We start from the raw sequence: 23,557 nt of genomic DNA, 5'->3' as shown, positions 1-23,557 counted from the left end.
AGACCCTTTCCATTGGGGCAGAGAACTGCGGATGAAAAATATGACCATACAGCAAAACTGTTTATTCTTCCAGTGTCTATTATCTTGCCCTTGTTTTGCTGGAGTTTGAATCCACTGGGCATCTGTCCTGCAATGCAGACCTTAAATAGGAAACCCATCTGTGACCCTCCCCCCTTCTGAGGCCTCCCTGCAACAAGTCTTGCTGGCCACTTCAGAAGTTTTGAAACCAAGTCACTGTCTCAGTCTCTGCATGGTTGTAGGTGAACAGAAGTTCTCTTCAAGTAGCAACAGCACCATGGACAGAGGATAGGCAGCTTGGAGCCCCTGTGGGTCAGATAGGAAGGCAGAGGTAGGGCCCAGAGGCGCAGTGGACAGCCTTAAGTAGCTCCAGCCTTTTCTAAGCAATTTGTAAATGACCCCAATGTCTCTCACCCCTTTGGCATAGCATCTTCTCTGCCTGCTGGCTCAGAAGGTAGCAGGAGCTGTTGCTGGAGCAGGTGCCGAGGCAGCTGGAGAGGTGGTGGCTTCGGCTTCTGGGATGCCTGTTTTGGGTTTCTGTGTAGCTGCCACTGCCTCCGCCAACTTTTCCACAGGGACCATGTGCAAGACTTTCAGGGCATAAAGCAGCTGGAACTTGGCTGTGCCAACAAAGGAATTCCCCAGGAAGGCAGGCAGCCCACCCAGGCGGTCCTTCTGCATGTACAAGGGCACCCGGACAGTCCCCATCACCTGCAACAGCACAGGAAGAGCCTTCAGCACAGGCTTGGGGGGTGCAAGCAGCGTCCTATCAGCCCCCGTACCTCCACCCACCTTCAACGCATTTCCATTGTGCAGAGCAGCGATTTTCAACCTTCATTCTCAAGCCACACTGACAAGGCACTAAAATTATCAATGCCCACCATCAGGATTTTTGACAAGGCACACTGCGCTGCCAGTGGGGGGCTCACATTCCCCATTGGCCCTACTACCAAATGACCTTCCTCCAAATTCCTGTGGCACACCTTTGGACCACTTACAGCACAGCACACCAATGTGCCTTGGCACCGTGGTTGAAAAGGGCTGATGCAGAGACTTCAGCAGCGGCCCAAGATTCCAGTGCCGCCGGGGTTGGCACCCTCAAGCTGCCCCACATGATTGATTTGCGGTATGTTTAAGCTGCCCCCAGGTTTAAGTTGTGTTCCGGGGCCACCCTGTTGACGTGAAAGGTGAGGGTAATGGGCAAGTGCGTGAAGGGGAGCCCAACTCCTGGATGTGCCCAAGGCCTTGCTGCAGGCCATGCCACCCCGAGACAAGGCCTTTGCATGCCGGCAGCGTGTGCCACCCCGAGATCAGGCATGGTTCACGCTGCAGGGTTGGCCAGGTGGGGAAGGGTCTATGCCGCCCCGGCTGCCGCACCTCCAGCCCATGGTCGCGGGAGTGCACAGCGCTGATCTCCATAGCGTGCAGCTGCGGCAGGGTCAGCTCCTTGGCGTAGAGGTGCGCCACCACGCGGTGAGGCCTGGCAGCCACGTGGGAGGCCAGGTAGTCGGCGTTGGTCAGGTGCACGCTGCCCAGCCCCAGGCCCAGCAGCCAGTTCAGGCCATCCTCCAGGGCCCAGAGCTGCCGGTCCACAAACCCCCCGGGGAAGCCCAGCCGGCCATCGAAGCGCAGCTGCATCTGCAAGAGAAATGCATTGCATTGCCCTGGCTGCCCAGCAGGGGCGCTTCTGAGCTTGGCAGAGGGTGGGATTTGCAGAGGGGTGTGGCCCACTACACAGCAGGCCACGCCCCCTCACCAGGACGGCATAGCGCAGCTGCATCGGCAAAGTGCATGGCATTACCCTGACTGTCCAGCAGGGGCGCTACTGGACACTGCAGGGGCGGGGTCTGCTCGATAGGCCGCGCCCATCACATTAAAGTCACGCCCCCTCACCAGGACGGCATAGCGCAGCTGCAACTGCAAAGAGGGCAGGGATGCTACTGGCACTGCGGGGGGGGGTCTGCCTGGGAGAGGGCCGTGGCCTATTCAATAGGCCACGCCCATCTCCTTAAAACCACGCCCCCTCACCAGGACTGCGTAGCGCAGTGGGATGCGACCGAAGAGCAGGCCGGGCTGGGGCGCGAAGAGCACGGCGTGGCAGGAATGGCTCCAGCCGGGCCCCAGGCGGAGCGCCTCGCGGCGGCTCAGCATCTTCAGCTCGGCCACACCCGGCACGCCCAGCGGCTGCGGGCCCGATCCTCCCAACGCCATCCCACTCCGACGCTCAGGGCGGGGGCCGCGGCAGCCAATCGCAGAGCAGTACCCGCTTCCGCCATCCAATCGCGAGCCCCAGTGGGAGACAGGCAGCCCGGCTGTCCAATAGAGTTGCTTCCTCTCACAGAATGCGCCCGCCCCAACCGTTTGAGGGCGGAGCCCTATAGAGCAGTCGCGAGGCTGCCTTCTGCCGCAGCGCTGCCTTTCGGGAAGTGTAGTCCCTTGTTCTCCAGCCCCAAAGCGGCGAAGGTGCCTCTGGGCGTGTACAGAATTTTTCTTCCTCCAGCACCCCACTCTTGGTACTGGCAGAAACTCAACCTGTTTGAGACTCACCAAGAGCTCGCTTCTCGTGCTCACTAAGGCTGCCATCCTGGCCACACTTACCTGGTAGTAAGCCCCGTTGACTATCATGGGGCTTGCTTCTGAGTTGACTGCACAGGGCTGGGTTCGAATCCTTGCAGTGCGGAGCATATTGAGTGTCTTTCTCTAGGGATGAGTCCGAAAAGTCCCCCTAGTCCAGCGGTTCCCAAACTCTTTAGCACCAGGACCCACTTTTTAACATCACACTTTCAGGACCCATCCAGGATTGCCAGCTTTTCAAAAGGATCTAGAATTTATTTATTTTTTTTATTATTATTACTTATTAACAGTATTTATATCCTGCTTTTCAATGGAAAGTTCACAAAGCAGTTTACAAACAACTAATAGCTCTTTATTTATTTGTTTGTTTGTTTGTTTGTTTGTTTGTTTGTTTGTTTGTTTGCTGCCCTCCTGCTGCCCTCCTGCTCAGTCAGCCCTCCTTCCCTCCTGCTGCTCCCCTGCTCAGCCTGCACAGGACAGCACAAAAAAGGGACTTCATTTCTCTGGCTTTGACAACCTGTGAGCTGCAGCTTGGAACAGGGAAATTCAAGAGTTGATTTTCCTACTTTTGATGTAATGGTGGCCAAGACATGCGCTGTTGGAAGAGTTTTTGTTTGTTAAGCTACGTTACCTTTCTGTGCATGCCAGGAAGACCGGGATGCCATATAGGGGAAGACAGTAAGGGCCCAATCCTATCCTATTTTCCAGCACTGGTGTAGCCACAATGCAACCCCATGGTAAGGGAACACATGTTCCCATACTTTAAGGAGACTTCTGTGACTGCTGCCCCACCACAAGATGCCCCCTGCATGCCCCATTGGCACAGCAGCACTGGCACTGGAAAATTGGATAGGATTGGGTCCTAAGATTCCATAAAGTTCAGTTATGGCTGTTCCAAGCAAGCAGTTGGAGGAGAGCGGGAAAGAGAGCATTTTTACCATCTGTGTACACAGGCTACAGGCTTGGTAATGTCAGTATATTGCTTGTCTTCAATAAATTTGCCACTTGTTTAAACATGTATTGGAATCGCGGAAGATCTGGCAAGGAGATGGCATGTGGTGTCAGCAGTGGTCCCTTTAAGGGTTAAGGTCTGGGCTTTGAGCAGAGGATGTGCTGCCAGCTGCAGCTGCTAGAGGCAGTCAGGCCATTTATTTATTTATTGCAATTTGGAACATATTAAGTGTTCCAAATATAAAGAGCACCTGATGCAGAGAGAGGGTGTGGGCTGTATGTGGAGTGAGAGTGGAGGAGGGAGGGGAGACTTACTGGCAAAACAGACTGACTTTTTGGCTAAACCGACCTACTGCTTGTGGACTTACAAATTGACTCCCAGCTCTATTTACTGGACTGATTTTCTGGCACACTTATTCACAGATTGGCAAGCGAACAACGAACTGGCACTTTGACAGACGGACTGGAGGATGAACTGCGGAGTGGGTGCACTGACCTACGGACTAATCCAACAGGCTGCAGAGTGATGGAAAGCTGAGGTGCTGCTGCTTACTCGGAAGGACTGCTTCTTGGAGAGCTGGGACCCTGCAGACTTACAGGCAAGCCACCTACTGGTCTCTTTCCTGCTGGTACTGGCAGATTTAGCTGGAGTCAAGCTGGGGGAACTAATTAGCCTTAAAGTGGGCATAGGAGCTCTAGGCAAAACTCAGAACAGGGAGCTTGGCAGAACAAAACATACCTGTTTTCTGGGTGTTGATGGGTTGCCACCAGACAGAGTCCGCAATCCCCTTTGGTACAGATAATGAGTGATTTTTCTATCAGCAGAGGCAGTGGGGAGGCGTGTCCAGGGGCTTGTTGGCTAGATATGGCTTTTGGAGAGCCTCTATCTGCCCCACGGCAAACCTCTGATCCCCTGAGGGCCTCTGGCCCAGTTGACTAATCACAACCAGGGTTGTGGGATGGGGGAACGGGGAAGTGTGTGTTTTATTTCTTGGGCCGTATTGGTGCTTGGAGAAATCGTGGGCTTTTGAGCCCATTCATTCATTTCAGTCATTCATCTAAGTTCCATCTCTAATGTATTTATTTAAATTTTAGATTTAATTTTTTTCCAGGCCCTCGGCACCATGCCAGATACTTGATGTGGCCCTTCGACCGAAAAGTTTAGAGACCCCTGGCCTATAACACTAGCTCCCCTAGGGCATGCTTACTTAAGGTCTCCTGCGCCTGCTGTGTTCGATCTCTGTCTGTGCCAGCATAACTGAACAAGGGTCAGTTTGAGCAGATCAGCTGCAATGGCAAAGGATAGTGAAATTGACACAGAACTCATCAGCAAGGTGGCAGCAGATGGAGATGGCTGGGGGGGAAGCAACAAAAGGTAGCCCCTGTCAGCCAATGAAATTCCTGGGCCAGCTCTGAATAGGCTGCTCCCTGCTGTGTTGTTACAAGTTAGCCGGACACTGTGCACTCCTTCCACTGTAGGCTGTTAAGAAGGGATTATCGGAGCGGACTCACACCCTGCCGGCAGCACCCAAGAACTACCAGGGCAGACTCCACAGGCAGCAGGTAAGCCCTAAGAGGGATGGTTGGGGTTGGGAGGGGGGCAAGAGTTGCTTTTTGTTTGATTTTGTGCAGTTGCCCTCTCCACCCACTGGCAGGATTTAGGTCTGGGGCAGGAAAGATACTCTGAGGAGCTGCATCAGAAAGTTCAAAGAAGCACAGCTACTTTTGACTTGAGCCCTGCAGTCCTGGTTGCTGAGGTCCCTGCCTTCCTGACCCTTATTGGGGTGGGGGGGAGCTGTCTCCTCTCTCCCTCTGGCTTTACTTCCAAATCCTCCCACCTGCCCCCTCTTTGTCCTCCAGCCCAGCCCAGCTCTGGAAAAGTTGTTCTGCAGCTGCAGAGGTGGGCTTTTCTCATTCTCATTATGACCACAGTCCCCTCCCAACTGTGCCAGAGGACTTTCCCCCACTGATCCAGTGCAGAAGTGCAGATGGGGGTGTAGGACCCCAAATACACCCTTGGCCCCAGTTGGCAGCAAAAGCATACCCAGGGTGAAATTGATTTTTAGAAGTGGAGAGGTGTGGATCAAAGGTGTGGAACCCTTCTCTTTTTCATGCACAAGACACCCCTGCTCTGCTCTCCCCGGCTTTCAGCTCCTTAACTCTTCCCATGACTTAGGACACAGGATCACACTTTTCCCGGTCTCTACTTATTTTAAATTGCTGCCTCCATTTTGTTGCAAGCAGCTTTTATATTCTTTACCCATCACATTCTTTATATTCTTTACCTTGGGACTAATTCCTGAGAGGCAGGACCGAGATCAATGGAGGAATAAATAATAAATTAAGAGGCAGACTAAGAGAACACCTCTCAGCAGGTGCTGGGGGCACGTAGCTACCCTGGAGCTGTTGCGCTCTGGCCGGCTTGCAGACGCGGCGGGTTCCCCCCAGGCTGGCTCAGGTTGCAGCCCTGCCCGCTTAAGCCCTGCACTAACATAATGAAGGTAAACATGAACCCTTGATTGCTGCCACCTGGGCACCCTCAGAAACAGGATCGCAGGTCCCTGGGGAGCTGCTTCCCAAACATACAGGCTGGCTGCAAGATGCTGGCAAGCGGAGCTCGTGTAACCCAACCCCGCAGTGGGGGACCTGGGGGGGGTGAGGTGCAGCAGCTTGGCTTTTGTCTCTGGCCCTGCAAGAGAACTTCCTGCTGGATGGAGCCCTGAGCTCTTAAGCTTAGCCTCCTGCTCAGCTTCACTTACCCACTAACCTGCACTACCACCCCCTTTTTGCCTTGCAGTCGGGTAGGGCAGTGCAGGACTCAAAGCCAGTTGACATGTCCACTTGCAACTCAACCAGAATCTGGCTGAAGACTACATGTGAGCCTTGGAAAGAGCCCAGCGGGACGATGCCTCTGGACGACAGCCTCACCAACCTTCAGTGGCTCCAAGAGTTCTCCTTCCTCACCGCTGACCCCCAGAAAGCAGCTGGCCCCCAGAGGCTTCTGCAGGGCTCCGATGCCCCAGCCAGCCCCCCTGCAGGAGACACGGCGGCCACAGGGATGTCCCCCAGCATGGGCAAGCCCACCTCCTCCAGTTCCCTGCAGCCCCTCGCTCCTGCCCCAGATGCAGCCGACTACAGGACCAATGCGCAGCTGAAGCCCCCTTACTCCTACGCCACTCTGATCTGCATGGCCATGCAGGCCAGCAAAGAGGCCAAGCTAACGCTCTCTGCCATCTACACCTGGATCACTGAGAACTTCTGCTACTACCGACATGCAGAGCCCAGCTGGCAGGTGAGCCCAGGACACAAGCAGAGGGGCCCTTTTTGAGGCCAAGGGGGAGGGAGGCCAAATGACCAGGACTGAGCTCATTTCCTAGACATGATGATCCGGGTGGGGGGGATGACGACGACAATGAACAGGACAGGGACGGACAACTGTGCTTCTTTTGACCCCTTCCCTTGGGCAGAAACAAGGTGGGAGGTGTTGCACCCATTCCTGAGACAGCTTGGTCATCCAGTTGCCCCTTTGGGTGTGAATTATCTCCCAGCACGGGGGAGGGGGAGGGATGGTCCCCTTTTCTTCCACCTTCCAAAGACCTCCCCTCCATTCCTACTTTAGTTGTGCAAATTACACTAGCCAGTCCCACCGCTGCAGCAGCAATGTTCCATCATGACCTCTCCTCCTCCTCTCTGCCTGCAGAACTCAATCCGCCACAATCTGTCCCTGAACAAGTGCTTCAAGAAGGTGCCACGGCAGAAGGATGAGCCCGGCAAGGGGGGCTTCTGGCAGATCGACCCCCAATACGCAGACATGTTTGTCAATGGTGTGTTCCGGCGGAGACGAATGCCAGTACAGCCTGTGGCGGGCAGCCCGTCAGTTCCACCTGTGCCTGCTTCAAAGCCAGAGCCCTCCCGCGTAGCAGGCCATCACTGCCCGCAGCAGGAGAGGACAACGGGGCTGCTCAGCGGGCACCGCCACCCCCTGGGCAAGCACAAGCAGCCTCCAGCCACCAGCACTGGCAAAGCAGCTGGGCCTGGGCCCCCCTCACCTCCCAGGGGCGATGCTGCAGCTCTGCCAGAGGACCCTGCCTGGACCGCAGTGCTGGAGGACCCCTTCGCAGGCAGTCTGGATGATCTGGAGCTCACCACAGCCCTGAGCTCGCTGGCTGCAGATGAAGACCTCACACCCCAGAGTCCAGGCCAGCCTCTAGGGAGTCTGAGCAAAGGGAGTCCCACCAGCCCCATGACATTCCTCGGGGAAGACTTATCTCTGTGCCCAGAGCCTCTGCCCCAGCCCTGGGAGGAGGCTGCCACAGAGCCCACCCTAGGACCTGCCTGGGCCTTTGAGGAGGGTGAATGCTTTTCTGAGGGCTTCCTGGCAGAGATCCAGCCATGGGAAGTGTGAGCACTCCCTCTCTCAAGTAGGGCAAGAGGAGGCACAACGGTGCCAGGAGCTCTTTGGGCAACTGGCCTCGGATTCCCCCTGCTCTCTTCTGAGAAGGGGGCAGCAACAGTACTCCTGTGGTCTGGACTCCTGCCCTGGCACACTGGTGATGGGGTGGTGGCGGCAGATTGCATTAGGGTGGTCTTTTCCCAAGCATGGAATACACCATTTTGGTACCCTCCAATCTGCTGCTCTTGCTAAAAAGCCAACAGGCTTCTAGCCCTCAAGGGTGCAAGAAGATGAAGGGTGGCTGGGGGGACATCCATAAGCTGAAGAGGGCTGGGGTGAACTTCCACTAGGAGGTGGCACCCCTTGTCCTCTCCGTTTCTTGGGGCCCACCCATCTCTGCCCCCACACACCTCATCTTCATGCCTTTCCCCCTTCTGAACTTCTTTTCAAAGGTTCCGATAGCAGAATGTGTTACAAAAGAAAGCGTGTGCAAATATCTGAGCACAGACTGTGGGTTTTTCTTCTGCCACACGCACTACGGCCCTCTGCGGCTGCTTCCCACTCAGCATTCCAGTTCACCAGGGAAGGCCAGGGCCTTCTTCGGGACTGCTGTCAACAGCTCTTGGGCTGCTGCATGACTCCAGCTGCAGGGAGGGGCTTCCTCCTAAGAGCCAACAGTTTAGGCATGAAGGTGGCCAGGCCCAGCAGGATGTCCCACACAAGCATCGGGGACACCAGGGAAAGGTGCTGAGCATCCCTCTGGGCTCGGCCCCCCAAGACAGGACTGTGGGTGCTCGCGAAGGTTACACGCAGATCACCCCAAAGCCAGGAGAGGAGTGAAGGGCCTAGCGGCTCACCCCACCTGCAGTAAAAGGACAGTACACAGGGTAGAGTCTTACTCGGCCTTTTATGTAGTGCATTTCCAAGTGTTCCAAGCACACTTCACACATATCACCACAATGATCCTTGTAACAATCTCGGAAGATAGGTCAGGGTTATGCCCCCACCCCCACATCAGGTGGGAGGCAGAGAGAAGTGGGCTTCCCCCGCCACCTAGTGGCTGCTTGGCTAATGCCGCTTGTAGCCACAAGGCCGCAGCAGCGGTGCACAAGGACCTTCGCAAGGGGCCAGAGGTCGTGACTGAGCCGGAAGGACTTGAGAAACAGCCGGCCCTTTCCAGCCACTTCCAAATCAACCATCCCTCCCGGGGAGCAGGGAAAAGGAGGCACAGGAGGGGTTTGTCACTGAAAAGATAGAAAACACAGCAAGGCCAAGGGACACCAAGGCAGTTCTGACTGTGGAAAGCTTGGCGGCACAGCTGGAATTGGTACCCCCTCCAGCAGCACACTCACAAGGGAAAGGGGTGGCCCAGAGGGGTACGGTCTATCTTCGGGGTGAAGCAGGCACAAGGCAAAGCCACTGAGTACATGGGGGCAGGGGCCACACAGCTCCTCTCTGGCTCATGGACCTGAGCAAGCAGAGTCAAATTAGGGCATCACCCACCCATCTCCAGTCATAAGGGGCACCTGCTCAAGGTTCAAAAAAGAATGCCAGCCATGCCCAGCACTATTCTGTCTTCCAGCAAGAGGACAAAAGAGCCAGCTTGGAGATCAGGCTCTTTGCCACCGTGCCTAAGGGCACACAGAAAGGAGAACAGTTTTTAAAAGGCCAAAGCCCCAACAGCTATTTACAAAGGGGGTGGGGAGAAGGGGCAGTGGCAAGGGGGGGAGGATACTCCCCTCCTGCCTGGGGCTGTTGGGCCGGCGAGCAGGAAAGGGAGAGTTGCAGCACGCATGTCTGTCCAAGACACGAGTCCTTCAGAGCACGTGAGGGGGGACCAGCGTCTGTCCGCTCACTGTGTTTTTGAGTCAGTGTCTCAGAAAGAACCCTTCTGTGGGGGTGGGCACTGCGTTTCATGGGCAGGCTGCCCTGAAGAGTCCGCTTGGGGCTTGAAGGTCTGGCATTTGGCAGCCCGGGCTGTGACTTTGGGCTTGATGCAGGAGCTCAGGATGGGCAGTGCCTGCTTTCCAGGCGGAGACGGGGCTGGCCAAAGAGGAGGGGCTGGCTGGAATCGCTGGTCCCACGGCTCTGGAGGCTGCTGGAGAAGTCTGAGGAGCCTACAGGAGAGGCAGAGAGAGAGAGAGAGAGCGCCTGGGTCAGGTCCTGGCAGGTGCCTGGCTCTGCCCTCCTCCTCCTAATGCTCAGGGCAGCTGCCCCAACCCTGCTTTGGCCAATGTTATGGGAGGGGGGAAATCTCTGCTTGGAGGTAAGAACAGAGGGGGGGAAGCTGCACAGAGGCCCAAGCCAAGCCCCTGATGGTGGACCTGTTCCCCCTTCCCCTCCTCCCCCATTCTGCCTGCCCTTCCCCACCCCCACCCCAGAAGAGGCAGCTGCCAACACATATACAAAGGAAAGAGAAGACGTACCCACTTACTCCTCTATCCCAACAGAGCAGGAGTCCGGGCCGAGAGCTGCCCAGGCAGGGTGGGGAGGGGCAGACAGAGAGGAGGGAGACATTAGACCGTGATCAGAACAGACAGACCCTCCCTTGCGCTTCCACTAGAGGACAGGGGTGGCGCTAGGAGGCAGGGAACCCTAACCCGAGCCTTCCCACTCTTTTCCTGCCACTGCCCATGCCCTCATGCAACATGTAAGCACAGGTGTAGAGGGCCATTTGGACTCTCAAACCAAGGATGACTTGCATGGGTGCCAGGAGCTTGCAACTGACAGTCCAGGGTGGCTGACGCCACTCCAACCCTCAAGTCTAGCGGGGAAAACACACGGTGGTGGTGAGGGTAGCGGCTGGTGGACGGGGGGAGCCACCCAAGCGAAACAGAACAGGCAAAGCAGGTGCACTTGAGCTGAGAAACAGGTGAGGGTCCCCCTGAGGTGAGGCAGGACAGCTGCCTACCCTCCTAGCGCCACTGCAGGGGGAGGGGGACAGCCAGGGGCCCTGCATGAAGCAGGCTCAGCCCTGTAGAGAGGCCTCCTTCCAGTCATTACCTGGCAGGTACACATCGGCTGGCAGCTCGCTCTCTGGTTGCTGAAGGCTGCGGGACTCGCAGGCACCGCCACTCTCCTGCAGGACGTCCTTGACAGAGGAAGGCTGGCCGCCTGAGTCAAGGGAGAAGACACACACCATCGTGCCAAGGCTCCTGGGCTGGTCACAGGACCTGGGCTGCTCCTTTGCCACAGGACGAGGTGTCGCCCTTGCCTGCTAGCCTCCCCACACCCAGCTCTGACTTCACTGTCTCCAGCTCTGCTCCCTACTCCACTCAGCCCGACCTGCAACTACCAGACTCTGCTCTTCTCTTAGTCCTCCTACACCAGGCTTTGTCCACACCCACTTGCAACCATTCAGATAAAGTGGACTCCCAGAAGGAAAGCAGGAAGTGGGGCAGGGATGTCTCCAGTCACTTCCAAACCCCCACAGCAAAAGATAGGGCCCCCCCCAACCTCCCCCATTTGTACCTTGCTGCAGCGAGACCTCCTCAGTGTCCTCCACTGTCAGGCTCTTGAAAAACAGAAGAGCAGGTCAAGTTCTCATTTCTGCTGACCAACGTTCTAGGCAATCGTCAGATTTGTGCACATACACCCTGCCTCACTAGCCTGGTTCTGCCACAGATACCAGTCTGATGTGATTTCCTGGAAAATATTTGACAAACTGCACTGGTGGGAGGAGAATTTGGGACTGTGGCAACTGGCACCAGAGCTTAGCTCCAAGTGGAGCCCACAGAAGGGCTCAGACAGAGCTTGCAGAAGCTCTGCTCTACACACTCGTTGAAGCCCTGCTTCTTTGTAGACAGTCATAAGCAAAGCTGCTCTCAAGAAGAGCTGGAAAACAGCAGCATCTCCAAGTTCAGGTAAAATAAGCCCAACACAAAGCATGCCCACCACAGGCCTGCAGCAGCACCCAAGGGGAGACTGGCATACTTCCCCTTCGCTGGCCTCCCTAACCCCATCCTCCTGTATGCAAGACACCTGGCAGACCTCCAGCAATGCCACTCCCAGAAGACACCAAGGTCAAGAGCTGTCTTTCAAAGCCTGAGAGGTCCAGGGAGCAGAGCAGAAGGGAGAGGAACTGGAGCCAGAGCCCAGCTGGCTGGCTTCAGAACACCGCACACACCCAGGAGGAACATCCAGCCCCTTGGTCCCACATGAGTGTCACAATGGAGGGGAGAAAAGAACAGCCCACCATCCTGAAACTGTGTGAACCACTCCTTGAGTAGAGAGGGGTGGTGCTGCTCTTGCCCCGAATCAAATCTGCCTGTCACCCAAAGTGAGGCTGGCCCCCTGCTGCACTTCCCTTCCTTCTCTCGTTGCTGAGCACTCCCTCCCTGGCCAAAGTGCTGCTGGGCCTACCTCTCTACCTGCCCCCCTCCCCGTGGCTGTGGAACAGCAAGATGTATGCTTGATGGCAAGACTACTGGGGAGGGGGGGGGTTGGGATTAGGCCTCCACCTAGGCCCAAGGGGACAAGGGGAGGCACAAGGCGGCAAGTGACCCAAACATGCCAACTGCTAGTTGCCACCCAGAACCACCGCATTATTTCATTCACAGCAGCACCATCCCTTCATTCATCAGGGCCAACAATTACCTGCCAGAGTAAGCAAGTTTTGGAGCCACCCTGAGCTTTCTCCAGGCAGGATGTCCAAGCAACAGAAGCCCATTCTATTTAACATACAGCCTGGAGACTCGGGAGTCAGTTTACAGCTTTCCTCACTGGGTCTAAGGAACGCACTTGTCTGCTCTGGACTTTGTTTCTTTCAAAGCACCCACGCAGCGACCTGTGATTCCCAGACATCCCGCAGGCGCAGAACCAGTACCAGCTTACAGCCTTGCCACATTTGCCAGTAAGGTTCTGGTGTGTTCTCTCAAGTAGTTTCTGCACCGTGTGCTACTGGGCGCCTGACGCCTTGGAGGATGGCCCTAGGAAAGCACACGCTAAGCAGGCCCCTCCTCACCTCCGGGAAACTGCCCTCTCGCAAAGCCAGCTCCGTCCCACTGAGCGGTGGTGGCAAGTCTGAGTCTTCTGACAGCTTCTCCTCGTCCTCTTCGTGTATCGGTGAGGAGGGAGAGCGGAGAGTGCTGTGGACAGAAGGAGGGAGACCCACTGAAGACTGCCACAACATACTGGGAGGGGGGAATCCCTTCTCAGGAAACAGGTACTGGACTTGGTCCTGCCAGCAGGACCTAGTCAGGGCTAATCACCAGAGCCTCTGCAAGGCTCTCATTCCCAGCCTCAGACTGTGGGGCCCTGAGAGTGCAGGAGCCGCTCAAAGCAAGGGCTTCTCTACATCAGTTCTGGCAAGAGCACAACAGGAAGACAAGGGGCAACTCTGATGAGACCACCTGTCGCCAGGCAAGGAAAGAGCACAGCCTGGACAGAAGATTTCAGCCTGTCAGCAGCACCCCTCCTCCCCCAGCCTGCCTCTGCCAACCCGAGTGGCTCACCTGTCGGGAGACTTGCTGCGCTTGCTCTTCTGATGGCTGCTCTCCACGGCTCGGTCAAGCCCGAGGGGTCTGCTGGAGGGGGGAAGCCCATCCAGCACCCCCGTGTAGGTGATCTCCTCATAGAGGGGAGCTGAAGGGATGGAGGGCGAAGTGGAGCGCAGGCCGTTCAGCGCCTCCAGAAGGGAGATGGGCTCGTAGCCTGGTGGAATGTTGTCCGAGCACTGCAGAGGGAATGAGGCAGGCCTGCCGTGTCGTCACTCATTCTAGACTCTGCCACCCAGAACCGAAGCCACATCCAGCCCACACCCTATTCAGGAAGTCAATCTCAAATGTGCTGGACATCTTCTACTCTCATTACCCAACTAGTTCACCTCTTGAGATTAAACCAACAAGTAGCTGGTCCTCATCATCTCTTTCTTCTGCCACCTTTGGGAACTTCCCCTCACAACAATACCACAAGAAGGGTCAACACTACTGCCATTTTCCTGGTGAAGAGGCCCAGGGCCAAGCAGGACAGGGGAGAGCAACCCCAATTCTGGCCAGGGCCGAGATCTGCACCCTCCCCTCCTAGCCACTGACCCACGCAGCTTCTCAAGAGTCCACATTCCAAACACGTGCACAGGAGGAAAGATAACACCCAGCAAGTTGCTGAGAGCGAAGAGCAGGGGAAGGGGCTGGGCTGCCCATCTGGCCATGCTGTGCTTGGGGAGCGACCGAGCACGCGGCCACGGCATCTCACCGAGTGCTCATCGTGGTCCAGGGTCTGTGCCAGGACAGGGCTAAAGGAGATGGGCGACAGAGCTCCGGGTTTCTTCCTCACTGCTCGGATCTGCAGCAGGGCTCGGAAGGCTGAAAGGGAAGGCAACGGGGGAGTCACCTCTAATCTGTCTTCTCTGCCCCCACCAGAGACCACCCAACACTGAAGGCAGCACCCCAGTCCTGCCCTCCCACGGCATCAGGCAAGCTGGTTCTGGAGCTGTGAAATTCTCTCCCTGTGGAAGCTGGGCAGGAATAAGCTTGGGGGAGAGCTTTGGCATTCTATGCCCCTAGCTCGTCTGCCTTCTGGAATGCACAGCTCTCCCTACCTACCCACCCCCGTCTACTCACGCAAGCGACAGATGGGGCAGTTGTTGGCCTGGTAGCGCAGAGTGTCGGCACAGGAGTTGCAGAGGCAGAGGTGCCTGCAGGGCAGAATCAGAGTATCCCGCAGGTCGGAGAGGCACACAACACACTCATTGCTGTTGTCGCTGTTCTCGTCATCACAGGGCTGCAGGAGGGGACCGGGCAGTTAACCCTCCAGGCTTGCAAGAGTCATTCTGCTTTTTCACTAGAACCTCAGAAGAACTACCAACTAGGGCCAGGAGCAGAGCAGTGGCTCCAGGGGTGGGACCCCACAGGCACGCTTAGCGCCCAGGAATCCCTTTCGGGGGCCAGAAGGGAGATAGCAGTTGTCTCACTCGAAGACCTGCCCTTGGGTCTCCCTCTTCCCCACTCCAAGCTGTCGCTGATCAGCAGACTACTTCAAGGGAAGAACAGCTTTGTCACTGCTGTTGGGGTCACACAAGCTGTTGCACCACCCCACTCCCACTTTATGCCTGCCTTAACACTGGCTCACCCTTTATGCAGCAGCATTCAGGGTCTAACGTGGAGAGGGAGAGGCTCAGAACTGCTGCTGCTTCCTGCCCTCCCACCAGGCCCTCCTTCTCCTCCACTGGGGCTGCTGCTGCTCTGCAGCCAAGAACGGGGCAGGGATAGCAACAGAAGAAGCACACAGGAGCCACCCACTGGGCAACTGGCTGTTTAATGCCTGCAGTCACTCTCATCCTTGGACCAAATTCCTTCAAAGACCTGGCTGACATTCAAGGGCTTCGCTCTTATGGGTACCAGAGCTCCAGGCCCCCAATGCTGCTCAGGGCCAAGCCACCACTTTCTCCTTCTCCAGAGAGCCAAGAGCCCCAAGGAAGAGCTATGATGGAGGGCAGCCTCACCAGGCCCCAAGACAAGATGGCCCAGTGGACAAGATGGCCAAGGGGCCTCAGACATTCCCTCCAGTCTCTCCCCCCCTCCCAGCTGCCTCTTCACCTTGGTCTCCTGGTTGTTCTTGTTCTCAATGCCGTAGATCTCCTGAAGTAGGTAACTGACCCGGTCTACCTGTGGGAGAGCCAAGTAGGCTGTGATAGTTGTTACAAAATACACATCTAGAGACCATAACAGCTTATGTGGTGCGCAGAACAAGGGGAGCATTTCAACACCATCCCTGGACAGGCCACTTACTACTAGCTACGTAAGACAGCTCAGGAGAGGCAGGACTGGAGTCAGTAAAGGAGCATGGGAGGGATGGCCTTCTGAAATGGCTCACAGCAGCCTCCTGGCCATGTTGCGCCAAACAGGCAGGTAGAAGATAAAAATGTAGGAGAAAACCCTCTCTCAGCAGAAACCAAGTCCAACCCCATTCCTGTGGTCTGAAAAAAAGGGCAGCCAGCCATGTTCTTTGAGGAGCTGAAAGGCAGCACATGCACCTGAGCCCTGCCCAGGAAGAAGGCAAGGCAGGGGGGTTCAGATGGCGCCCCATGCATTTGACTTGCAAGAGGAGTGTGAAAAAGACCACCTAGGGAGCTCTGCACCGCAAGCCCAGCACCTCATCCAGTGGAGGAGGAAGGCTTCCTGTTAACAAACTCTTCCAGAGACAGGCCGAGTCCTGGCACCCCAGGGGCCGGCCAGACCTGCCTCAACCAGGCACCGGGTGGGACGGTGTGGAGGTGAAGATCCCCCAATGCCACTGGCAAGCCTGCAAAAAGGGAGGAGGACTTACGATCTGCTTCTGCTTCAAGGGCTTCACAGAGAAACTGCCATCAACGTGCTAGGAGGGAAAGAGACAAGAGGAGGAGAATTACTCCACCTGCATGGAAGTCTGCAGCGTCCACATTAGGTGCTTAAGGAACTCCCTATTTCATGGCTGCAGGATCACTGCCTGTCTGAGGGGGGCCCACAGCTCAGAGGAGGCTGTATGCCTCGCAGGCAGGTTCAGATTCAGTTAACTGGGACTTCCAGTTAAAGGGACCTCAGGTAGAAAAAGCCCTTGGATAGTCACTGCCAGTCCAAGAAGAGGCTACTGATTCCATAGGATTTGAATCTTGGGCAGTGGGGATGAGGAAAACTCCTCCCTGCCAGAACCCCTAGATGGCCGCTGTGAGTCTGGGGAGACAGCACTGACAGGGCATCTCCAGGCTGCGTGACAACTGGGGCTGGGCTTGCATGGCTGGAGAGTCTGCAGCCTTTCCAAGCTCCAGAAAAGGATGCAGAGGGGACATGGAGGCAAGAGGTGGCGAGGAACAGGCGAGCCCAAGGCGCCCCCAAAGCACTCCAGGCCAACGGGCACGTCACTTACTTTTTCAAAGGCAGCCAGGAGGATGTGGGCGTGGCCAGTCACCTCCACAACCACTAGAAGGAAACAAGGCTGTGAGAGCCAGGCAAGGAGTCCGGTGCAGCCCAAACGCACCCCAGCCAGTTTCCACCATCTAGTCAGAACCAGAAGCCTCCTTGCCACAGCTTCTCCCAGGACTGGCTCAAGTGCACAAGCATGCCAGCAGTCAGGTGGGGAGCAGGAACTTTTTGTTGGGGGGCAGGCAGAGCAAGCACACTGCAGGTGACAGTACGCAGCATTTCAAGTCACAGCATGCCACATGTCTGGCTGTGACAAAAAAAAGCTCTCTTCTGCCAGCACTGAGTTTCAGGAGGTTTACACGTTCAGAGAATGCTGGGCACAGTTGCACATGATCCGGAGGGGGCATCCTCTTCAACTACTGCAGGAGTTCCAGCGGCAAGGCAGTTACTTAAGGGAACCAGACTTATAGCAGAGGCCCAACCAGAGCTAACGGGGCTGCCCTCCCCCTCACAATCTTGGCCACTTCCAAAAACTAGCGCTTGTTCTGTGACCATATGCTTTGGGCCTTGGTTTCTTCCGCATCTTGCGCACAGAAGGGCGGATCATTGAATGGTCCCATGTGGTTAACAACATCAGCTCACTTTCTAGGAGGCCGAAGAGAATCCAATTTCCTCCTTGAAACTAGAAGGAATTGTATCCCCTAACCCGGGAGGGGGGCGGAGAGAGAGAGACTGCATTTCCTCTGGCAGCTGGATATACATTTCGTAAGCTGCCTTGAGCAGTACACTTGGTGGATCAGAAATTCCTTAATCTACAGCCAGGCAAAGAGACTGTCATACCTCACAGGTCTGCCACCCCAAGAGAAGCCAGAGATGGGAAGAAGCGCTGGAGAGCCAAGCACCTGCATGAGCTCCAGCTACCAATTTCACCCTGCTGTGAATCTGATGGGGCCCCACTTCAGCCCAGCACAGAACTGTAACCACAACCCATCCATAACATGTAAAATAGATATCTGGGACCAGTCTGCCTCTGGAAATGCCTGGCCCTTCAGAAACGCTGATCAAGCCACATGCCCAACACATTCTCCATGTGTGAGGCAAAAGCGAGGGTTGTCAGTGGGCCAGTGTGATCCGCTCCTGTCTCCATGGGACTTGTAAGATAAATGGATGCAGAGAGTGTCTTACCATCCCCTTCATCCACCACAGCCTGAATGACCACAGGGAACACGCCTCTGTCCAGATCAAAGTTCAGCTGGAAGGGAAGAGGGCAGAGAGGGATTAGTCATGCAGACACTGCACAGTGAAAAGGGCAAGATCCCAGCTCTCAAGTGGGAGCTTCGCTAAGGGGAAAAACAGGTGGAAGTAGGGATCCCCAAGACTGGCCGGATCCAATGGCAGCAAGCCAGCGACAACTTGACAATTGCTCAAGTCCCTTCCTGGAGGCAAGATCATCCCCCCACACTAAAGCCATCCAAACTGCTTTGGAGCAAGGCTAGTACCCAGAAGGCACAAGGCTATGCAGTTGTGAAGAGCCCCAAATCAGAGGAGATACTCCACACACTCCAGAGGAGATAATCCACACACAAATTATGCAGGGGATGGACAGAGTGGATAGGGAGGTGCTCTTTACACTCTCACATAATACCAGAACCAGGGGACATCCACTAAAATTGAGTGTTGGGCGGGTTAGGACAGACAAAAGAAAATATTTCTTTACTCAGCGTGTGGTCGGTCTGTGGAACTCCTTGCCACAGGATGTGGTGATGGCGTCTAGCCTAGACGCCTTTAAAAGGGGATTGGACAAGTTTCTGGAGGAAAAATGCATTATGGGGTACAAGCCATGATGTGTACGTGCAACCTCCTGATTTTAGAAATGGGTTATGTCAGAATGCCAGACGCAAGGGAGGGCACCAGGATGCAGGTCTCTTGTTGTCTTGTGTGCTCCCTGGGGCATTTGGTGGGCCGCTGTGAGATACAGGAAGCTGGACTAGATGGGCCTCTGGCCTGATCCAGTGGGGCTGTTCTTATGTTCTGAACTACAATTCCCAGGAAGCCTTGCAGGTCTCTTGTTATCTGGTGTGCTCCCTGGGGCAATTGGTGGGCAGCTGTGAGATACAGGAAGCTGGACTAGATGGGCCTATGGCCTGATCCAGTGGGGCTGTTCTTATGTTCTTACTCTAGGAGGGGCTAGAAGAACAGCCGAGAATCACCTCATCATCCTTCCAGTCGGACAAGTCAATTTTGAAGGACGGCAGCAGGAACTGCTGGCTCACTCCTCGCTTGTAGTGCACTGTCTCCGACTGCAGAGAAGGGCTCTTTGTGCTGTAGCTGCAGGTGGGGAGAAAAGGACAGACTCATCAGCAAAGCAGCGCCAGCCCCACTGCGCCTGGGAGAGCAGGAGTGTGTGCTCTGCCACAGAGCTATGCATCCTCCCCAAAGCTCCCACAAAACAGTTCCAGGCAGAGTTTGCAGCACCTACACGGCCATGCCACCAGCAATCTCCTCGGTCGCCTGGCAATAGATGGTGATTGCAACCCGCGCGTCAGCATCGAAGGTGAACTCCAGGCTATACAAGGCCTTCCGCTTCCCATTCTCCTCTACTGGGCTGTCAGCATCTTCTTTGTACCTAGAAAATGGAAGGCCATGTCAGCAGCATGTAATTCAGTTCCGAGTTCAGAAATCAGCACTGCTTTAAAAAAAATCGTGTCTCTAGTGCTCACACCTGCAGAGATCAGAGCCCTCCACTTGCAAGCTTATCCAAGTTTAGTGCATCTGCCAGAATGGGACTTTTGCACCTAAAACTCAGCCCATTAAAAAATAACACTCAACAAGCCTGAAAACTGCTGGACAAAAAAAGGGAGGGGGGAGAAATTTCCTCTGTTTTGAGCACAGATGTTTGAGTTTTCTTACTGCAGAGGACAAGCTGCCCTGGCCATTTTTAAAAGCAGTATAAAAACTTTTTAAATTAAAAATATCCAAACAAGGGACCCAAAGAAAATCAGCAAAGCAACAGCCACAAGTGTCCTTGGAAAAAAAACACCATCCCAGTAATAAACAGTTCGGAAAGAGCAGTAAAAGTCACACATCATCACAAGGTAAAGGCTTTGGAGAATAAAAAGGAGTCAAGCTGATACTTGAAGGGCAGCAATACAGGTGACTGGTGGATCTGCCCTGGGGTGAGTATTCCCTCTCCCAAATGGCCATCCCTGTGGGTGCTGAAGAAGGGGGCAGTCAAAAGAGGGCCTCTGAAGTACATCTTAAGAAGTGGATTGGTTCACGCAGAAGAACCCCTCTTCATGTTCCTTCTAATGCTGAAATTACAGCACCCCCAAAACAAGAATTCTTTAAAAAGGAAACAAGGTGTCAAACACAACGACCTTAGTGCAAGCAAAGGGTACCACCATCTGCATCCTCTAGTCAAGAGCCAAGGGGGAAAAAACAACAAGACAGAAGTCTACATTCCAGGGGAAAACACCAAGATGCACTACCAAAAACCAGGAGAGTGAAGCACCTTCTTTACAAAAGGGGTCACAGATGCCAACCACAGAGTTAGCATCTACACTTGAGACCGCTCCCTGGACTCCAGTGGAACATAAAGATACAAGTGAGCTCTCAGTTCTGCCCAGGTACACCTCAATGCCCTCAAACACTTGAAATAATCAGCAGGTCTGCATTCAAAGTACCTGACCAGGCGAAGTGAGTCCTTGCGGATATTCACCAAACTTCGAAGGGTCTTCACCGGCTCATGGGGTGCTGGGGTGACGTAGGGAAACTGGAAAAGACAGACCAGTTACAGCCCAGAAGAAAGCAGGCCAAGGAGATCTGAATAATACACAAAGCCACAGGAGATCTGTTTCCTTACTGGGGTACATTGCTGATACTGAGAGATGGGAGGATCTTGGATTAATTGAGCTCATGACTGTAGTGACTAAGATTTCACTAAATTATGGAAGGACATGAATATGCAAATGGTACAGTTGAGAAACATGGCATAAATCAGGGATTCCATCATTCCTGAACCTCAACTAATCCATGTTTTCACTTCCCAGACGTGATTTTATTTATTGTTGCTGAAAGCACATTTGAAAGCTCATTAAAAAAACAAATTAGCAATTTGGAAAGTGCCGTAATAGAAGGAGAAAAAAATATTTTGGTTTGTTTTAATGACTGGGGAAGTTGTCCTATTAATTTGTAGCTTTCCAAGGCTTGTATTTTTAAAGAGTATGTTGAAAAAAACACACAGTGAGAAACCACACAGTAAGGCCCTACTGAAGAGGTCCACTTGCGCTCGTTTCAACAGAGTTGCGGGGAGGCTTTCCCCACCTATCTCATTGTTAGTCCCAAGGTTGGCTTTCTCCACCTGTACAGAAGAGGAACCTCAACCTGACCTCCTCCAAGCATATAGACAAATGGAAATGCTGTGAAAGGAGAGGGGATTTTCAGAACTGAAATGCAGAATGTTGGTCCTGGGGGCATTTGCTACAAATATCCTTGCAGACAACAAGTTATTCAGTTCCCGCTGAAGCAAGCATGACCTTGAGCTCAAATTCATTTGGACCAATGCCAAGTTTCTACCTGAGCAGCACCAAAATTGCTTGCACTTGCCTGGACTGGCCTGTTGCCAAGGAAATTCAAGTCCATGTTCTCCCCAAAAAGGTAGCCCTCGGGATGTGGCGTGTCGAACTTCTCACCGCCCATGAAGAAATGGCTGGCAAAGTAGGTCCCTGGGAGAGAGAGAAGAGAGAGCTTAAAGCGGCCAGGTAACAGGTGCGGCGGCCACAGACACCCACACCAAGGTGCTGAGCGCCCAAGGGTGTCCCGAGAGGTCTGTCCTGTGACAAGAGAACGGACAGCAACCCCACAGGAGCTCCCACAAAGGAGGGGAGGATTTTCCCCACTGACTGAGGATGCAGCCACAGGAACGAGGCAAGACCTCCACCGAATGACACCGCCAAGGGCAGAACTCACACCAAGGAGCCATGGGAAGGGGGGCAAGGAGGACATCATGCCTGAGCCCCCTAAGATAGGAAAATGCAGGATCTCAGGACATTTCTGGGCCCCCTCCTTTGACTCCTGGGCCCCCTTGTTAACCCTGCGTCCTGCTCCCCTGCCCTGTTCTGCTTTCTTCCCACAACTGCTTGGCCTACCCCTCCCCTGCTGTTTCACCCCCATTTCACCCCACCCAACTGCAACCCTCCCCCAACCCTATGTCACCCCCTCCCCCATTCTGCCATCCACCATTGCCCCCCACCGTGTCACCCCACCCCCATTCCCCCCACCCCATTGCCACCCTTCCCCCCACCCTGTGTCACCCCTCAAAACCATCCAGCCCTCCCCCATTGCCACCCTGTGTCACCCCACCCCATTGCCCCTCCCCTTTGGGAAGGGCCCCCAAAGAAGCTTTGCCCCCCCCGAGGGTTCCTCTCAACGGGCCAGCTGAGCAGTGCAGGCTCCCCCACGGGGCTGGGGGGGAGTCAGGCGGGGGGCTGCCAGGGGGGCTCAGCAGTGGGGGCCCCCTTGTGGGGGGGCAGGAGGGGCGGGGGGCTCGGGGCCTACCGGACTTGGGCGGGTAGCGGTAGGCCGAATTGGCCTGGATGTCGATGTCCTCCACGCCGGCGATGCGGCGGCTGAGCAAGGAGCCCATGGCTGCGGAGGGCCGAGGAGCGCACAGTCGCCTCAGGGAAGGCTGTAGGCCGCGGCGGCAGGCGCGGGGCTCTACGGGAAAGCGAGTCCCAGCCGTACCCCGCCCGCTGCACGCCTCCCCGCGACGGAACTACAACCCCCACCATGCACCGCGCGCATCCCTTGCCAAACAAAATAGGCCAGCCAGGAAGGAAGGGCTCCAGCGCTGGCCACGCCCCTCGGCCCCAGCTGGGCCGAAGCCACGCTCTAACTCTCTGCTGGAGGGGGCGTGGGCCGCTCTGAAGCCACGCCCCTAGTTTCCAGTCGGGGCCTTCCTTGAAGCCACGCCTCCTCAGTCCCTGCTGGAGAGGCCTCCCTGAAGCCACACCCCTAGGTCCCTGCTGGAGGGCGTGGCCTCTCTGAAGCCACGCCTCCCTCAAGAGAGACGCCCCCTTCCCAGCTGCTTCTCAGGCTGCAGTGCGATGAATGCAGCCATGAAAGAAGCTGCAGGGACCCAGGCTGGGGGGGGAGAGGACCCTCCTATCCCCCTCCCCGCTTGCTGCCTGCCTACCTCACAAGGTTGTTGTGCGGATAGAACCCTGAGCTCCTTGGAAGGCGGGTGGGGTGAGAATGGAATTAATTCCATAGAGACAGTGCGTGGCAAGTGGAGCTGGAGGGGCGGAAAGGGTGGCCCACAGGCTGCATCCTCACCCTGCAAAGCTGGGGCTACCAGACACCATCTGGGGGCCCCTCCTACTTGCTCCGTCAGCACCTTCAGGGGAGGGCCTGCCACCGCCTCGCTCCTCCACCCCTGCAGAGAGTGCTGGACTCAGCTTGCTGAGCCCAGTGGCGTAGCTGGAAGGGGGTGGAGCGCTCAGTCCGGTGGGGAGGCTCAGCGGGGCGGGCCGTATGGCTCCGTTTTGCTCTCCCCGCTGGGAATGGCTCCTAAGGAAGGGGCCGCTTGCCCGCCCCGCTGAGCCTCTCCGCCAGACTGAGTGCTCTGCCCCCCCAGCTATGCCACCGGCTGAGCCCAAACCATGGGGAGCAGGGCCTTAGAGCTTCGTTGGAGCACGGCATGCTGGCATCCCCAGCACTACGTCAGAGCCCGGCTGGCCTCCCTGCGGTGTCTGTCATGAGGGCACAGGAAAGGGCTGCCCACTCC

General features: G+C 55.6%; 3 protein-coding genes across 6 annotated transcripts; 1 reads left to right on the top strand and 2 right to left on the bottom strand.

The window, feature by feature from the left end:
• Positions 1–93: 93 nt before the first annotated feature.
• Positions 94–2,251, bottom strand: NUDT16L1 (nudix hydrolase 16 like 1). Of its 3 annotated transcripts, XM_066640836.1 has the most exons (4): positions 2,047–2,251; positions 1,396–1,656; position 1,190; positions 94–608 (listed from the first exon to the last, which is right to left on the bottom strand). In XM_066640836.1, exons 1-4 carry the CDS (start codon positions 2,227–2,229, stop codon positions 466–468), a joined length of 588 nt encoding a protein of 195 aa, XP_066496933.1. In that variant the 5' UTR covers positions 2,230–2,251; the 3' UTR covers positions 94–465. The 3 variants fall into 3 exon arrangements, with proteins under 3 accessions (XP_066496933.1, XP_066496931.1, XP_066496932.1); XM_066640834.1 differs by lacking the exon at position 1,190 and having other exon boundaries at positions 94–729; XM_066640835.1 differs by lacking the exon at position 1,190 and having other exon boundaries at positions 94–729; positions 1,396–1,650.
• A 2,775-nt stretch (positions 2,252–5,026) lies between these two features.
• LOC136663941 (forkhead box protein J1.2-like) lies at positions 5,027–8,391 on the top strand. Its single transcript, XM_066640913.1, has 3 exons — positions 5,027–5,106; positions 6,341–6,835; positions 7,244–8,391. Exons 2-3 carry the CDS (start codon positions 6,377–6,379, stop codon positions 7,946–7,948), a joined length of 1,164 nt encoding a protein of 387 aa, XP_066497010.1. The 5' UTR covers positions 5,027–5,106; positions 6,341–6,376; the 3' UTR covers positions 7,949–8,391.
• A 433-nt stretch (positions 8,392–8,824) lies between these two features.
• On the bottom strand, positions 8,825–22,502 carry MGRN1 (mahogunin ring finger 1). Of its 2 annotated transcripts, XM_066640751.1 has the most exons (17): positions 22,330–22,502; positions 21,379–21,497; positions 20,457–20,545; positions 19,253–19,399; positions 18,984–19,101; positions 17,959–18,025; positions 16,778–16,830; positions 16,202–16,249; positions 15,472–15,540; positions 14,497–14,656; positions 14,129–14,238; positions 13,390–13,610; positions 12,900–13,023; positions 11,408–11,450; positions 10,940–11,050; positions 10,363–10,407; positions 9,964–10,053 (listed from the first exon to the last, which is right to left on the bottom strand). In XM_066640751.1, the coding sequence occupies exons 1-16, from the start codon at positions 22,415–22,417 to the stop codon at positions 10,367–10,369; spliced, it is 1,608 nt and encodes a 535-aa protein (XP_066496848.1). In that variant the 5' UTR covers positions 22,418–22,502; the 3' UTR covers positions 9,964–10,053; positions 10,363–10,366. The 2 variants fall into 2 exon arrangements, with proteins under 2 accessions (XP_066496847.1, XP_066496848.1); XM_066640750.1 differs by lacking the exon at positions 10,363–10,407 and having other exon boundaries at positions 8,825–10,053.
• Between the last annotated feature and the right edge of the window lie 1,055 nt (positions 22,503–23,557).

This window comes from Tiliqua scincoides, chromosome 13 (genome assembly GCF_035046505.1).
Source record: "Tiliqua scincoides isolate rTilSci1 chromosome 13, rTilSci1.hap2, whole genome shotgun sequence".
NCBI lineage: Eukaryota > Metazoa > Chordata > Lepidosauria > Squamata > Scincidae > Tiliqua > Tiliqua scincoides.
The sequence above is the reverse complement of the archived record's forward strand: the minus strand, read 5'-3'. Positions and strand labels throughout refer to the sequence as shown.